General features: G+C 42.6%; 1 protein-coding gene across 1 annotated transcript; it reads left to right on the forward strand.

The window, feature by feature from the left end:
• Positions 1-359: 359 nt before the first annotated feature.
• lhfpl4a (LHFPL tetraspan subfamily member 4a) lies at positions 360-18,306 on the forward strand (the record flags this gene model as incomplete). The annotated part of the gene is made up of 4 exons (XM_079217862.1): positions 360-765; positions 11,177-11,413; positions 13,312-13,328; positions 18,253-18,306. The coding sequence occupies 4 exons, from the start codon at positions 360-362 to the stop codon at positions 18,304-18,306; spliced, it is 714 nt and encodes a 237-aa protein (XP_079073988.1).
• Positions 18,307-18,521: the final 215 nt, after the last annotated feature.

The following is an 18,521-nucleotide window of genomic DNA, read 5'->3' on the forward strand; positions in this document are numbered from 1 at the left end:
GAATCAAGCTTCACCTCTGAATTGATTGAATTGATCTTCGCTCAGGGATAGGGGTTGGGGGAGGAGGGGGAGGAAGAGGAGGAGGAAGAGGGGAAAGGGAGCATTTGGATGTGACACCATAAGGGCGCATAATCGAGTTAAACCACAGGGGGAGAGAGAGAGAGAGAGGAGGGGGGGGGACAAGTCACATGGACCATTTGGTCATTTGTTGCAGAGGTTTTCTTTCTCTTTTTTTCTATATAATTGCATTCCTTTCCTCAGATAGAGGGGATCAAAGTAGGATCAGGAGAAGAGGGAACACCAGGTTGAGGCTGCTGTGCAGCGTGGGTTGAGGTGAGGAGGAGGGGAGAGAGAAAAAAATGCTGCCTTTGCAGGAAGCCTCCAAAATCTACCATGACAACTACATGCGCAACTCCAGGGCCATCGGGGTCCTGTGGGCCATCTTCACCATCTGCTTGGCCATCATCAACGTGGTGGTCTTCAACCAGCCCTACTGGATCGGGGACAGCGTCAGCACCCCGCAAGCCGGCTACTTTGGCTTGTTCCACTACTGCGTGGGCATCGGGAACTCCGACCGCGAGCTCTCGTGCCAGGGCAGCTTCTCCGAATTCGGCTCGATCCCGTCGGGAGCCTTCAAGGTGGCATCTGTCTTCGTGCTGCTGTCCATGGTGCTCATCCTCGGCTGCATCGGCTGCTTCATCCTCTTCTTCTTCTGCAACACCGCCTCGGTCTACAAGACCTGCGCCTGGATGCAGCTGTTATGCGGTAAGGATGGGAGACACTTTGACATGTTATTATGACACTTTATGTCTAAGGAACACCTTGATGAGAGGAGCATCAGTAGTGGCACATCTCACCTATCTTGGGACTTTATCAGTAGCGCAAAGATAAGAGCAAAGTCCCAGAAAAAAAGATGTGAGACATTCAGGACCATCCCTTGAAGATGTTTTGTGACTTGCATGCTAAACTGAAAGAATAATATCTCAGTCTTTAGTCATTATTCCGTTGTGTCACCAGACATTTTGTAACATGACGAGGTTTTGAAGTCTTGTCAGAAGAGACCCTGGGTCTTCTAAAAAAACGAACTATTCTGACACTGTCTGTTCTTTTTCATCAGGCTGGTTGAAATAACGTGTCCGAGTGTAATTGTATGGAGTTATGATAATGAAATGCCTTCAGCAGCGTTGCATCAAAGATCACAGCTTCTATTTCAGTTGCCACATCTGCCTCCCAGATTAGCCTGCATTATGCATAATCTGCACATGCGTTCCAATAATGTATCCCCACTCAGTGTGTTCGTTCATCTGTATGAAACTGGAACAAACTCCATGCAAAGGCTGGATTGTCAGATAGACGCAGCTGAACCCATTAGAGAGGGATGTTGGGCAGCAGGACGGAGCAAAAAAGGACTACATAGAGAGACCAAACAACTACAAGGAGTCGCAAAGAGACTCCCAACAACTATTAAAAGGGGGAAATGCTAAGAGAAACTAAATTACCTCAAAGTGAAACAAAATTACCACAAAAAAACACACAAAACAACCACAAAGAGACATAAATTGATCACAAAGAGAAACAAAACAACTACAAAGAGACACAAAATGACCACTAAGAGACACAAAACAACTACAAAGAGACCCACAATGACCACTAAGAGAAACAAAACAACTACAAAGTGACTCAAAATGACCACTAAGAGACACAAAACAACTACAAAGAGGCTCAAAATGACCACTAAGAGACACAAAACAACTACAAAGAGACACAAAATGACCACTAAGACACATAAAACAACTACAAAGAGACACAAAACGACCACAAAATAATGTAGTAGAGGTGTATGTCTGTGCCCATTGTCTCCTAGTCCATCTGTATGTATAAGCTCAGTTGTGACAGATTGGTGTACTGGCAGTTACCTGTGTGTATGTATTGTGTTCTCCTCTCACTGAGTGTTGAAAACAGCTCTTATCAGTTCAGGTGGCGCCTGAAAGTGTCTCCCGTAAGCCCAGTTGACATCAAAGAATTCCTCTGGCGGATTCATAATCACACAGACTATTAATTATCAAGACATGATGTGAATTAAACTGGTCTCAAATATGTTTAAAAAGGTGCCGAGTGTTTATGGCAGGTGGGAGATGGTTTTCATGTTGAAAATGAGGTTTGATGTTGTTTTTTATTGAGTTTTCTCCCTCTGGCCTGCTCACACATCATGGCTGCAGTGTTCTCACTGGCAGTGTGCACAGCTGTGTGTGGAGGGAGGAGGGTTAGTTGTGCATTGGTCTAGAAGGGCTGACATTATCTGGGAGGAGGTATTGATGGCTAGATTATCGCTTCCCAGCAAGAGCCTGTGTGGATGGAGGTGGGACCTTTCAGAAAGCATCGACTTTTCCCCGCACGCTCTGGCTCTGTGTCCTCAGAGAGAGAGGCAAGCAAACAAAGAGAGGTCAACGAGAGAGGGACGAGAGGGGGAGTGAAAATCAGTGATAGTCGCCGGGTGAGACACTCCTGGGATTCCTCCCAGACAAACAGGATGTGAGCGTAGCTAATGTGACACGTGGAATTCCAGTGAGAAGCAGTGACACAGCTAGCCGAGGCTTTACACTATGTGTGCAGCTAAATGTTATTGATTGATAAATGATTACATTGTGGAGAGCATATTTCTAATACATCAGTATGTAAAGAGGTCAGGCCGAGCATCCTTTATTGTATAGCAACGAAAATGTATGTTCTGAAGTCTGGTAAAGCAGAAAAAAGTAAAATATCATTTAAATTCATTCTGCAGTAAAAAATGACAAAGCAATGCTCATGCTAGTGTTAGCTAACGCCTGCTGTGAGTTGTCTCTCCTGACTGCCACAAAGGTTGCATTTGACATTCTCTGAAGGAAGCTGAGATAACATGCAGAGAGATTTATAATGGGATATAAATGTATTATAGGGGAACACAATCTTACTTAGTAAATGAAGTAGTGACGCTGTATACGGCTCTGGCTCCAAAATAAAGGTAACTGAGGCAAACACATTCCCCAAATTGACAGTCCATTAGCGGCATAAAGACGTGTGCTACAAATACAAAACATTTTAGGAAATTGAGTAACGCTAAAAGTTTGGCGTGACAGTTTAGATTAATTTGTCTCTCGCTAGCCCGACAGCCGGAAAGTTTAAAAAAAGAAGAAAAAAACAAAGGCGAGAAAGAAAGAGAAAGGTGCTTTCCTTTTAGTCCAGTAAATTAATCTATAGACGGAAATGAATCTTTAGACCAGTGGTTCTTAACCTTATTGGAGGTACTGAACCCTGCAAGCTTCATCAGTGCATTCACTGAACCCTTCGTAATTTGAAAAAATAAATATGATTTCTTCAAAACATAGGTATATATTTTGTTAGTGCACAAAATGAACCATGCATCAGTTGCACACAAAATCACTGTGTTCAAAGAACAAAACCAACAAAACATGAATTTCACACAAAAACATAACTCAATGAATATTTATTGCAAATCAATGTGACTTTTGCTGTTGCCTTTCAGATACAAGTTCAGAAATGCACGGCTTCACCTTGGCAAGTGCCACTCTCATATCATTTTCGCAACAAAGTCTGTTCCTTTTCTTAGTTTTCATGTCTACCAGCCAGCCGGGCAGGTAACCAGCCGGCAGGGCAGGAAACCACATTACACGAAAGATCGTTGTCTCTGAAGTCATCCACGAGTTTCTTCACATTGACTAAAAATAAAAAATCTTCCTTTATCTCGTCGTCTTTCATATAGCGCACAAATACAACAAGCTGGCTTAGATTGGAAACGCCGGTGGAGTCGAGTTGGAGGCTGAATTTTGCTGGGCTTGAAATCAGATCTGCAACTACTTGAGCAAAGATGTCAGCGCTCGTGTGAACCGGGCTATACTGTGTGTGTCTTGACCCCTGCCGAACCCCTGAGAGTGACTCGCCGAACCCCTGGGGTTCGATCGAACCCAGGTTAAGAACCACTGCTTTAGACCATAAATTAACTTTTTCTATTTGAGTAATTGGACACAGTGAGTTTTAAACAATAATCTGACACGAATGAGAAGTCGAGGACTATGATACATGGTGAATACAAGTGTAAAGCACATCAGACGAAGATGCTCTAACAACTGAGTCCTTCTCTCTCCAGTCAGGTGGATCTTTGCTGAAGAATTACTTTTGGTATTTAAGCCGTTTCTCTCTTTCTGGACCGCTTTGACAAACTCAGCAAAAACCTCAGCTCCAAACGGAGCGGAGTGAAGCCCCGAGGCCACACGGCTGGGAGGGGGTGAGATTGAGTGCTGTGGCTGAGCAGTGTATTGTACAGTGTGTGTGTGTGTGTGTGTGTGTGTGTGTGTGTCGCCTGCCGAGACCCTGCTAGTGCAGACCTGGTCTCCTCCCACAGAGAAGACTGCCTGGGGGTTCACATCACTGCAGTCCTCCCTGCACCCATAATCTTCAGTTATCTCCTTAGATGTTGAGTTATTCTCCATGCCGTGCAAAACCCCTCATCGCTGACGGATCGGACCATCAAGGCGTCCTCACTGCCTTTTAACCTCCCAGAGAGTGACAGGATAAGTGAGAGATGCTGTGGTATGTGCAAGTCATTGTGAAAGGGAGTTGGTCCTCAAAAAGCCAAGTTCTCATCCTCCATTAGCCCTCGCTCTCCCACAATGCTCTCCTTGTTTTCCTGAGGAACTCCTGAGCTCTGGGAATACCCTTTCCCTCTGATGAGAGAGAACAATGTTAACAAAACACATCTCCCCTGAGACGCAAGACGTGGATCACAGCAACGCATCACTTACGTTAACACTTGATGTTGCTTTCTCTGTTCTTCTCACCGCGTTACATGAGTTAATGAGCGAGCAATTAGAGAATGAAAGATAGAGAAGTAAGGAAAATGAGAGAAACCTCCACTACTGCAGCCGGCTGTAGTCGTTGGTGTCTAATTAGCCTACATTCAGAGAATTCTGAGAATACAGTCCTTCAGGAATTCAACATCTCTCTCTCTCTCTCTTCGCTTTCCATAACTGTTGCGATTTGGCCACAAACTTGGAGGTAGAAACTGGCCTAGTTAGTAATCATTTGTTACTGTTAAAGTGAGCCGGGATTGGCTGTGACCATGGAATAGTAATTGCAAAGGAGACAAACAAAAGAGATATAAATGCATCTCCCTATTCTCTGGCCCTGCTACAACACAGGTCTCATGTCATAAACTAGTCTACTGCAGCAGACAGAGCTAGCTGGAGACAATTATTGAATATCTAGCAGCCAATGATATTTTTCTCAGTTCATGGAGACCAACGGATGCTAATAAACTGAATATGTTGATAACATTTTAATGTTGTTTTTCAGCTTGTTCTGCTGCCACCCAGTGGCCAAACATCAATGATTGTAGCTTTAAGGTGCAACATAGCACGGCGTAGTCCGTAGGTATCCCACAAAATATTTTCAGATGTTATGCACGCATTCATGAATGAGGAAGTATAAAGACTGCAAACATCGGTAGTTGTGGTAGATGGTCAAACAAACTGCTCTGTCAGTCAACGTTGATTTATTTGTCTACTTTGTTGTTTCCTGTCAAAGTAAAGGTTATTTTTGAAAAGACCATATACATGTAACGAGCAGGTGGCAATTGAAGCCAACGTGGAAGTGTCTTCAACCTGCATTCTCTTGACTGGCCAGCAGGGGTCGACTCCTCTGGTTGCAAAAAGTCTGATTTTATGGAAGTCTATGAGAAAAAACTTCTCTCTTAAATGTTATTCCCTCAGTAAAAATTGTAAACATGAGTTTATGGTCTCGATCTCTAGTTTCAAGTCTTCTTCAATAAAGCATGATGTTCATTTACTAAATGATAGTTCATTTTGAGTGGTCCAAATATGGTCATTGTGACTACGTCCACTTCTTACATGCAGTCTATGATTAAGGAGAGGAGATTGACACGTGTTGCTGGTTTTCGTAAAAAAAAAAAAGAGGAGTAACATTTCATAAGATTTCATAACTTTCATGACCTCTCCCCAATGTACGACACTTCACCAGTTCATAATGTCCTGTGCCATGCTCATTGACACACACAAGTTGTTGTGTTGCCTCCTTTGATCTCTCCATAAGAGATCATAGGCTTAGTGTTCTGGCTTTTTAACTAGTGCAAGATTGAAGTAGAATAACATTCCTTTGCCCAATGACAGACATGGGGAGGCATTTCCTCTCAGCCCAACACATGCTGGGAGATAATTATGTGGAGGGCATAGTGACACATTGTCAATCAGCAGCTAATTAATTGTGTGGCTTGTTAGAGCTGTGCCCTCTTAAAGAGCTCTTAACCATTTCAGAGATTATAACACCTTCTATTCAGAATGATCATATCTCATAACCTCAATGTTTAAATGGCATACAGAAAAGGGGAATTTATAGGGCTATATTACATAATTGAATATAGTTAATATGTTATGTGTATTTTTAGTGATATAAATATACATCACACTTTTCAACCGCGTTGTCAAGAAGCTGAGTGGTATTTTCTTATTTTAAAAAAAAAATTATCCTGGGCTTTTTCTGCTGAGTCTTTAGATGTGTCACATCCTTCTGTGAAATTTAAATTGCTGGATAACTTATTGCTTTTGGCAAGAAAATGTATTCTCTTCAAATGGATCGACGAAACGAACGAAATCCCTCGAACAGTTACTTTAGCGGTACACAGTGGTACTTCCTGAGTATATATGTTTATTTGTGGTGTGCTATATGTTGGAGTGGTGATTGTTCCATACTATATGAACAATTAAAGGGGACGCTAAAGAGGTAGCTTGAATTTGGTATCGCCGTGAATGAAGCTGAAGGGAACCTCACCGCTTCATGCTAAACGCTGGTCCTTTAAATAATCATTATCTTGACATAACACTTGCAAGGATATCTGGGTACACTCTAACACTAAATACATGTATTTATTTATGTATTTAAACGCCTGGGAGTCCACTTGCAAAGCAGGAGAACTGAATAACACAATTGATACGACCCAGACTAAGATCTGGTTCAGAATGGCTCGTCTGCTCTGATGAGCATTCGCTGTTCATTTTCCGAAGTGACCTGAGATATTTGTGACGTCGATCCTAATCTGGTGTTTTGGTCCGAGGCAGATGATGATACATGAGCGGGCCGCTCTGTGTGTCTGCGGTCTTAGACACAGTTCACTAGACCCGGCACATCCTAACATTACGTAAAGACAGTCTAGATACAGATGTAATGGCCTATTTTAAGATGCTTGCTACTCTGAGAGCATTTTTTTATTTTTTACACCGCTGCACCCCCAGAAAATACCAAGGTTAATAATCCCATTGATGTTCTGCACATCTATTAAACAAATAGAAAAGAAGGTTATAAATATACAAATGTGTGTGCATGTCTACTGTCAGCTAAGGCAGCAGTGTGTTAGCTGGACCAACAAGGATACCTCATCTATATGTTGCATGACACATTTCATATCATATTTTTCAATCGGTGTACATCTGTGAACATTCATTGGAGGAAAAAAAATGCACTGCAGATGTTTAGTCATTAAGGCTTTAAATAGCACACATGGGAACGTTCAAATCAGCTGCAAGAATCTACACAACAGCATTGACATCGTCAGAGGAAATTGCAGTTAAATGCTTGATGCTGAAAAGTCACCGCTACACTGTAGTCACCATACCAGGGATTTAGTAGTCGATACTAATAACATTTCCACGATTCTCGATAACCAATTTGATACCGCGGTAAAAAACTAAAATACAACAATTAGGAAGTTGAAACCTAATTCACTCTCTAATGTGAAAACATCTCCTTCAAACAGATGTATTTATTTAGGTTTCTCACCAAAATATATATTCTTCAAGATTAGATTTGAAAACATCCACATGACGTTATAATTCGCCCAATACACATTTTTCAAAAGCTCTCCTCCTGCCGATTTGTAACATTATCTGGGGAAAAGAAGGGTGCAAATCTATGGTATAGCACCTCGCCTGGAAGCCGTCCATAATAACCATAATAACACTACTTTAGGAGAAAAAGAGGTATGCAAGGAGAAGGACCGGAAACTTGTAATATGTCTGTTGGCATCATAGAAGCTTGAAACACTTACCCGAACCTCACATGGTTCAGTGCTGCAAGGAGGTTTGGAAATCTGAACTAAACAGCAAAAATATGCACTCACTTGTGTCACTGCCCTGTTTTTCTTTAGTGTCTTTAACCGTTGTGTCTTTTATTTTCTATTTGGGAGAATGCATAGCAGTTAGAATTTGTGTCATTTCTCAAAACAAACTACTACATGGTCCTTAATTAGTGTTGGCACCGAGGACACAATGCCAAAGTCATGGTGGACACCAATTCCCAGGTTTAACACAAATGGTAATCACAGGGAGGAGGTCAGTGTTAAACACAGGACTTTCACTCAGGAGACCAGTGTTTGTCTCTCGTTTGAAGCCTGAAGTCAATGTTGACTTGTTTTAAATTGCGTAGACTACGTAAATAATTTGAAGCCAAACCACAATTTTGTCTTTCCTAAACCTAACCAAGTAGTACATTGTTTCCGTGGTGACAGAACATCCCGTGCCACTGACACGTAACGTGCACTACAGAGCATTGTATTGTCTTTCAGCTTCTAGTTTTTTTCCTTCATTTTAGGGCCCACATACTGTTTTGATTCAGTCTCACAGCTCTCATGGGACTTGTTTCCAGGCAGCTGTTTACAGTGGAAAGAGTATACCTCTCTGGACCACGCTGCCAAACGTTAGCTGATGAACATAGTGAAGCATTTAGAGCTAAAGAGATGGTTGTTGTTCTCTTTTTTAGACCAAAACAGAGCTGAAGGAGAGTATAATGAATATTTGACAATAAACATGTACATGATGCTATTATTAAAACGTATATGATCTTATCAACACATCATAATGTTAATAAGCATCTCTTAAGGATTTATAAGGGCTCTATTACCTTTTAACTAACGCTTATTACAAGGACCTTAATAAACAGCATTACTTTTTATATTGTATATATTATATTTTATATTATTGTGTCCTTACTTTTATAGTTTACAGTGTCGACAGGAAACATGAGAAAGAGGGATGACATGCAGCAACGCTCCACAGCCAAATTCAAACCAGGGAATGTTGCAGTGGAGTGGTGGAATGTTTTTGCACGTTCCTCAATGCATGAGTTGATGTCATGAATCAATCAACACGCCTTACATGTCGTGAGACATCTTTGGCCATTTGTTTTTATTGGCTCACTTGCACGGCATATGCCTAGTAACTATCTTCAAATGCTTACATTTTTTTGTATCTGATCTGGATTATGCAAACAGAGAATATTCCATAGGTGCTGCGGCGTCATTCCGGTGCGCTACTACGCCTATTCATGAAGTTCAGTAGGTGGTCCGTCAATGTAGCCCAGGACACATATGCGTATGTGACGCCCACCAATGTGCTTACATATGTAGTTTAAAGTAAGCTTTGTGTATTCAAAATGATACTGTTAATACTGTTTAAAAGAGGAACTGAAATCTTAAATTCTGTACTGAAGCGCAGTCCACCCTGTCGCCAACAGGGGGCAGGTTTATGACGCTTTACGTCAGTCAGACACTTTACAGCAATCAGCTGGTTTACAAACACAGAGGCCCGAGTTCCCTCATTCTGCAAAGCACCGAAGCAGTGAACAGACGTGAAAAAGTCATTGTGTCATCTCTGTGTCCAGTTTGCAGGATCATATTATCTGCTTCCCAGGTACCAATCCTGGTACCTGTAACACGTACACACTGATTAAAGAATGATGCCATATGTGGCCCTGACCTCTGAATGTGTCAGCGATCAGAGGTCAAAGCATCCTCAATGTGTCCACTTCTAACTTGTTAGTGCATTGTGAATCATTTTAATATTTACTAGATTCCATAGTCTATGAAGAGCCACTGCGACTGTGACTCAGTGGTGGAGCAGGGTTCTTCAATCAGAGGATCAGCGGTTCGATCCCCAGCTCCGCTAGTCCATGTTGATGTGTCCTTGGGCAAGACACTTAACCCCAAATTGCTCCCGTAAACTGTTACTGCAGTGTATGAATATGTGTGAATGATAATAGGCACCTTGCATGGTAACCTCTGCCATCAGTCTTTGAATGGGTATGAACGGGTGAATGATGACATGTAGTGTTAAAGCACTTTGAGTGGTCGGAAAACTAGAATGGTTCTATACAAGTACAGTCCATTTACCATAGTCAGAACCCCTGCAGCTCCCTCTCAGAGACTGTAGGGATTTCCTGGAAGCAGCTGAGACCTACAGTCCCGTACGTCCCGATGCACTGAGCCTGTTCATCGACTTTCCTTTGGTCTACGGCTCTCAACGGTTGCGGTGGTCTAGTAGATGAGGCATTCAGGGACCCATCTGTTAGGGCCAGCCTGGTCTCAGCTGGACCCTCTACACATCAGAGTGTATGTTTGGGTTTGGGAATGTCTGGGTTCCAGAATTTACGGAATGTCTGGATTCTGGAATGTGCGTCGTCCAGGTTCCGGAAATTTGTAGGTTCCGGAATGTCCGTGATCCGGAACTTCCGTATTCTGGAATGTCCTTGTTACAGAATGTCAGGGTGACAGAATCTCTGGGTTCCGGGATGTTTGAGTAAATACATCAATGGTTTAAACATCGTACTGATGAACAGAGGGACGGTAAGAGAGGAGAAGAGAGAGCGATGAGGCCTAACTCTTTTCAACTTAGTTGAAATGGAAAAATAATATTCTGTGTTCTCTCCACTTCCTCCCCTCGTTTCTCTCACTTTCATCTTGTTAACTTCACGTCACCCTCTACTCGCCTGCTGTTTTACACCTAAACCTATTTTCTCCAAAACCTGCCTCACCCTCCTGTTTCATTGCCCTGACTTTCCGTCTCACTCTGTTCTACACCTCGACCCTCCCACTATATTGATTTTCTCTCCCGTGTTGCTCTTCAATGGAATGTAACTCTGTCACCTTTTCCCATCGCTTTGCTCGTTATTACACACACTGCCTGACTCAAACTAATACCATTACACTGCTGTGCGTGTGACCACGGTACCCATCCCGCCACTGTCCTCAAACATTCATCAATCTTTCTCCCTCCTGCTCCCGTCCCCTCCGCCCTCTGTCTCCTTGCTCCTCCATACTTCCTTCTCTGCGGTCCAGCCGTGTGTCTGGTGATCGGCTGTATGGTCTTCCCAAACGGCTGGGACTCGGAGGTGATCCGGGACATGTGCGGGGAGGACACCGGGAGGTACACCCTGGGCAACTGCTCGGTGCGCTGGGCCTACATCCTGGCCATCATCGGCATCTTGGACGCCCTCATCCTCTCCTTCCTGGCCTTCGTGCTCGGCAACCGGAAGAGCGAACTCCTGCAGGAGGAGCTGAAGGCTGACAACAAGGGTGAGAAGTGGAAAGCTCTGTGCATTGAAAATGCTGTCATGCGAGTCTAGTCGATGTTAACTTACGTTGTCTGGCGGGCGGAAACCTTATATGTCCGAAAAACGGTTCAAGAAAAACAAACACACATTTTTTATTAATTTGATTTTAAACTATTTGAACAGTGTCGTCAAAGGTGGTATTGTTTATTTGTTTGCATGCGTCATATTATTTATATTTGACCAAAATCAAGCTAGCATTTTTTGGATACGCATCTTAGTTTGATCTACACAAATATTTTAAACTAGATTTATTAATTAATTAAAAACCGGATATTAAGGATTATTTTAGCCCTGTATGTACTTATCCTGTTACTAAAGGAAAATCCTTTGATTGATGCAATTAACTGGTTTGTTTTAAGTCTGCTGTCTTTTTTTATGGAAGGTTTTAATGCAATGTAATCTTCAGTTATGTGGTTGATATTTACGGCTGGTGTTTTACAGTAGATGTTGGTCGTAGTTTGTTTGTGTATGATTTGGTTTGTTGTGATGAGAGATATCGGAGAAGGTGAAAAGTGTTGAGCTGCCTTAAGAGAAGTAAACTCCCCCAATTCCTCTGTGTGTGTGTGTGGCGTTAGTTACCCTGGTTACATGCCAGATTCCAGAAGTTTGATACTGTGGTTTCCGCTCACATATGTCTCTGTCTGTTTATCTCTGCCTCGTTCGCTCTGTCCTCATTCCTTTCTGAGTATCTTTTGCATCTGTTAGTCTTTACACATTAGCAGGTGTCATGGAAACATTTCCATAGTTGATGACGTCAACTGTGCACTATAGATCTAACAAAATGTAGAGGCCTAACAAATACACAGAAAGTCAATCGACAGTCGCCAGGACAAAATGTTTGCATCTGTTGTTTGTACATTTCTGCAAACCACGACTAAAGGAGGTTGTTGTTTCTTTACAGTAGTTAAGTCACATTGTTGCGTCGTTACGTTGCGTTGTTACGTTGCATTGTCGTGTTGCGTTGTTATGCGATGTCGCGCTACGATGTCGCGCTACGATGTCGCGCTACGATGTCGCGCTACGATGTCGCGTTACGATGTTAACTTACGTTGTCGCGTTACGATGTTAACTTACGTTGTCGCGTTACGATGTCAACTTACGTTGTCGCGTTACGATGTCAACTTACGTTGTCGCGTTACGATGTCAACTTACGTTGTCGCGTTACGATGTCATCTTACGTTGTCGCGTTACGATGTTAACTTACGTTGTCGCGTTACGATGTTAACTTCCGTTGTCACGTTACGATGTCAACTTACGTTGTCGCGCTACGATGTTAACTTCCGTTGTCGCGTTACGATGTTAACTTACGTTGCCGCGTTACGATGTTAACTTACGTTGTCGCGTTATGATGTCAACTTACGTTGTCGTGTTACGATGTCAATTTACGTTGCCGGTTACGATGTTAACTTACGTTGTCGCGTTACGATGTTAACTTACGTTGTCGCGTTACGATGTCAACTTACGTTGTCGCGTTACGATGTTAACTTACGTTGTCGCGTTACGATGTTAACTTACGTTGTCGCGTTACGATGTTAACTTACGTTGTCGCGTTACGATGTCAACTTACGTTGTCGCGTTACGATGTTAACTTACGTTGTCGCGTTACGATGTTAACTTACGTTGTCGCGTTACTATGTTAATTTACGTTGTCACGTTACGCTGTCCCATTGTGTTGTCGAGTTGCGTTATCACGTCGCGTTGTCACGTTTTCATTGTCAGGTTGTTACGTCAGGTGGTTACGTACAGAGACATTCTATATATAGTTTGTGTGCACTGTAGCCTTTGTAGTGATTCAAATGACATTCAGCTTCCAGGTAAAAGAAAAAATATGAATCTTACTCTTTTTGTCTTTTTTTACAGATTTTGCTGTGTCAAGGGTAAGTTCCCATTGTTGTTGGTAGTGTTGTGCTTTGAATGTGTGGTGTCATGGCTGTGAATGGTCTGTGAGGTGATGCATGGCACAGTGTGTATGTAAGGAGAGTGTTAATGTGTCTCAGGCCATCACCTGGATAATAATGCTGCATGCAACTGACAACTTTGACCATTAACAACATCACAGTTAGTGCAGCCTCCCCTCAGCTAAAGCGACCTGGCGTCAGGCCAGATAACTTACACAACTCCTCATGAGACAGATGATGGTTGGTCACATTAGAGCCCATTAGAGGGTGAAGTGATATATCCCATTCGGGGAGAAGGCTAAAAGCGCTGCGCTGAGGGGGAGAAGAAAAGAAGGAATTAGCAGAAAACAAAAGGTGGTGGCATGTTGTAGGAAACGTCCTCGGGCGCAATGCTTTCCCAAAGGAGCAAGGTCTACTCGAGAGGAGAGGAGACGTCATGTCGAGGAAGGCCTTTCGCTGAGGAGTGCGTTTACTGCGAACAGCAGGCCCTCCAGCTTCTCTGTGTGTACGTCAGCATCAACGGAAGAGAGGACAAACTTCCTAATTACACGCCAAGCTGATGTACAAAGATAAAGTCCCACAAACACAAATGTGACATGAGCAGCCGGGTGCCGCAATGCATGAAAAATGAATAGTTAAGACCAGAGTACGAAGAAAACCTTCTCCATCGCTCAGTATTTTACAAGAAGTAGTATTCTTAATGTGACTCTGTGTTTTTCTGCTTACGTCCGCGATACTTAGAAGAAGACAATCACAAGTAATTCTTGTTTTAGTCATTTATCCTAAGACAAAGCATCAAATTAGGCACCCACTCAGCGGATAGCAAAAAGCATGACGTTGGTGCTTAAGTAAGCTAATAATTTAAATGCTAGCAGGAGCTGAGTAAGCGTTAGCTGTGCCAAGTTTGGGAGTAACTGCTGGGTTAGTTTGGAGTTTTGGAAACAGCTTTGTAGACAATGCTGCAGTGTTCTGCAGAAAAACCTATATTAGCCACCTATTGAGTAGACTCGCCTAAAAAAAAATCAATATCAAGTTAAGTGCATGCTAAATTTAGAATATTTTCACCGCTTTATATTGCAATCAGACCATTATATAAGGAACTGTTATCTTTGCTCTCTCCATTGAGATAAACAGTTATTTAACCTCACAGAACTGGATAGTTTGTGTTATTGTGTGACCTTTCGGATCCAAACTAACAGCAGTCAGCTTCTGTGCCGGTGCTCCTGTCTGCTTCTCCAAACTGGGATCTGAGTTACTGTATGTAATAAATACACTGACTATAAAGGTGTGTATATAGGCTACTGTATATGTAGCAGCGTCATCATGCAGAAACCTGCGTAAGGTCACGTGGTAAAATGTTTTTTTGAATGGCTTGGAAAAGTATCATTTTGACGCTAAAACATATGTACTTTAACAAAATGTGAATGTTTGGATTTAAATACACAAATAACAAGCATGATATACATATATAAACTCCAATAAAGAAAACATAATAATTTAATCCTTAAATCCTAAATTAAATCCTGTATGGGGCCAGCTAAAAAACACACTGGATCCTACATTTTGCATAATGGAGTTAAATTATAGGCTCTAGGTCTTTTCTTTTTCATACTCAATTATTACAAAAGCAATGTTTAATGTTTAATATTTTTCTGAGCGTCACAAACTCTCAATGGCTCGTTTTGTCACAATTGGATCCATTCGGGTAGGAAGTCTCCAGAAGCTGTAATAGTAAATTATTTTCACGTGTGCAGGGAGTCGGCAGGAAGTCAGCCGGCTCGGCCAGAGAGAGACTAAAGCTCAAACATGTGGAAGACTGAACACTGCAAACTAACCGTTTTTGGTGTATGCTCTCAGTGAGCAACTTTATCATATCACATTCTTGGTGTCCTTACATTAGAAGCCTTTTGTTTTTACAATTTTTCCCCACCTTGAGTAATAGCTAACAGGGTGATCATAGCCTGGATCTCATGAAAGTGGGCTTGTGATTTTGAGGTTGCTGGTTTGAATCTGACCTACCAGTCGATGTATGAAAGCACCAGATCAGCTCCCAGTGTCTAGTAAGATTAGTGAGATCGTGACACACGGAGTCAACTTCCTTTATACAGACATTATTGAAAATAAATAAACATTGGTGATCTTATTTTAAAACTGCTTCCTCCCTTTAGCTCCATCTCGGCTCCTCTCTACGAATGGACGGAGTAAGACCAAACAGTTTTCCTGTTAGTTGATCTGCCGTGTCGACCCCATGTCACCTCGCATGCGCTTGGATCAGTTCCCTCTTTGCCCTGTGAACCCCTAACTACCTCTCCTTACGCCGTCTTTGTGTTGGATTTACTCCCTTGTAATACAAGATTGTGTTGTGTTCTATGCCACTGATGGTGCGAATGGTTCCCAATGTTAATGAGCTGAACTGAGCTCAGAAAACCGCCCAACCTATCGGCCACAAGAGGAGGGACGAGGACTCAGACACCATCCACAACCTGCTTTAAGACACATCAGACAGGCAGGCAGCTCGGAGGAAAGTTATGATGATATTACTGTAAAATTAAAGAACATTAATAGTCTACCAAAATTAAAATACACAACTTCACAGATACACTAATACAATGATTTATTTGACTATCTTTTCAATGTCTTTAATATATCATTTGGATTTCATGTCAAATCAACATGACATAAAAAAATGGCATTTTGAGGTTATACATTTTAAACAAATAGAAAAAGGAAACACTCTCTAAGACAATGCTGGGTCGAGTTGTTGAAAGGAGAGGCTGGAAAATGTCAGAGAAAATGTATTAAAGGTGTGACCTTTCAAGCCCATTGCATTAACATGTCTCTTAATGTTTGTTTTTCATCTCTCCGGCTCGCACTGACTCATATGTCAGAGCCTTTCTGCCTCTCCCACTTCCATCTGCAGCCAAATGGAGCAGACCAGCAGACATAGGAAGGAGAATAAGCACAGAGAAGATCATCCAAAATAATCAACAAACTACAAACTAATGTGGGATGCGCGGGGTTTTCTTCTCTATAGTAACCTATACGTTAAAAACAGCGAGCGGAAGGCTTCTGTGCAATGTGCCGGTGTCTTGCTTTACCAAGACAGCTGATTTATCAGGTGACTTTCAGTTGAATGCGTCCGTGTGTAGAACACGTACATGAATGTGTAGACAATAAACACAGAGGAGTAATCGTTTACAATTCATGAGGTAAACTTCAAGGTTTTCTGCTCTTGTGTTCCCCGGCTGCCATCACTACAAGCAACCGCAACGCTTTCGGCTGAAACACTAGTTAACACGGTCACTTGCTACAGTGAAACACTGTCTGTACGCTGAGTGAGACACTCAAAGTCTGACCAATCAGGTAGCCGTCAGAGGATTGAAACACCTTCATTGACTGCTAGTCACTGGATGGACCAGCGTTCTATGCTCTGAGATCAGAACATAGAACCTTTAGGTCAGAGCATAGAACCTTGAGGTCAAAGCATAGAACCCTGAGATCAGAACATAGAACCTTTAGGTCAGAGCATAGAACCTTGAGGTCAAAGCATAGAACCCTGAGATCAGAACATAGAACCTTTAGGTCAGAGCATAGAACCTTGAGGTCAAAGCATAGAACCCTGAGGTCAGAACATAGAACCTTGAGGTCAGAGCATAGAACCTTGAGGTCAGAGCATAGAACCCTGAGGTTAAAGCGTAGAACCTTGATGTCAGAGCATAGAACCCTGAGGTTAAAGCATAGAACCCTGATATCAGAGAACCCTGAGATCATAGAAACTTGAGGTCAGAGCATAGAACCTTGAGGTCAGATCATAGAACCTTAAGGTCAGAGCATAGAACCCTGAGATCATAGAACCTTGAGGTCAGAGCATAGAACCTTGAGGTCAGATCATAGAACCTTAAGGTCAGAGCATAGAACCCTGAGATCATAGAACCCTGAGATCATAGAACCTTGAGGTCAGAGCATAGAACCCTGAGGTTAAAGCATAGAACCCTGAGATCAGAGAACCCTGAGATCATAGAACCTTGAGGTCAGAGCATAGAACCTTAAAGTCAGAGCATAGAACCCTGAGGTTAAAGCATAGAACCCTGAGATCATAAAACCTTGAGTTCAGAGCATAGAACCCTGAGGTTAAAGCATAGAACCCTGAGATCAGAGAACCCTGAGAGCATAAAACCCTGAGATCAGAGAACCCTGAGAGCATAAAACCCTGAGATCAGAGCATAGAACCTTGAGGTCAGAGCATAGAACCCTGAGGTTAAAGCATAGAACCCTGAGATGAGAACATCCATATTTCTTCACTTTCTAGCTGCTGGCTGATCCTGGTGCTCGTCTTCATTTTGGAACTAGCTGATGCTCAATCTCATCCTCTTCTTCAAAGTCACTGTCAGACTCTGAATTTTCATAAATGTGATCCTCACATTCTGAAACCTCTTCCTCTACATCATCAAAAGCTTCTCTCTTCCAAAATCAATTGCAAGGCCCTCTGAGCAGAGAATCCTTCGGCCACCTTGATCAGTTGTGATAAGAAACCACACGGGCAAAGATATATTTATTGTGTCCCACAGACCCGAAAACCACACAAGGGTAGGTGGTTAAGTCCCCAGTAAATATAAAAATAAAAGCCTTGTGCTGTTCATACCATCAACTTATATAACCCACTACTATTTCTGTGTGTGTGCACTTTTCCCTCCTCAAAATCAAATGTAGTTTTGACCCCTTGAAGTGAGCGGTGTATATAAAGAAGCATCTATAAAGAACACGTAAAGCACACAGGGCATGAACGAGTCCCTTCCCCCCTGTGTCGCCCCGTCTCCTCTCTCTGTTCTGATCAGACACATTTCTTCTATTTGTTTTGCTGCAGCCGTCCTGACGCCGTCTCTCTTCTCTGTTCCTCCTCCAGATTGAAATCCGGGACAGCATGGATCCAAGATTTGGAATCCAGCGGTTCCATTGAGAACCAAACTTCCCCTCCCTCCATCCCTCCCTCCATCCTGCTCCTGCTCCTCCTCTCCTCTCCGAAGCTCTTCAGGTTAAACCCTCGAAATAGAACTGAAGTGGGATGAACAAACAAAGGCCGACTCAGTCTGCTGGGAGAGGAAATATGACGATCAGCTTTATCAAACTCTGGGGTGAAATCATTCAGAACACACAGCGTTTCTGTCTCATAAC

This window comes from Taurulus bubalis (assembly GCF_910589615.1).
Source record: "Taurulus bubalis genome assembly, chromosome: 5".
Classification (NCBI taxonomy): Eukaryota; Metazoa; Chordata; class Actinopteri; order Perciformes; family Cottidae; genus Taurulus; species Taurulus bubalis.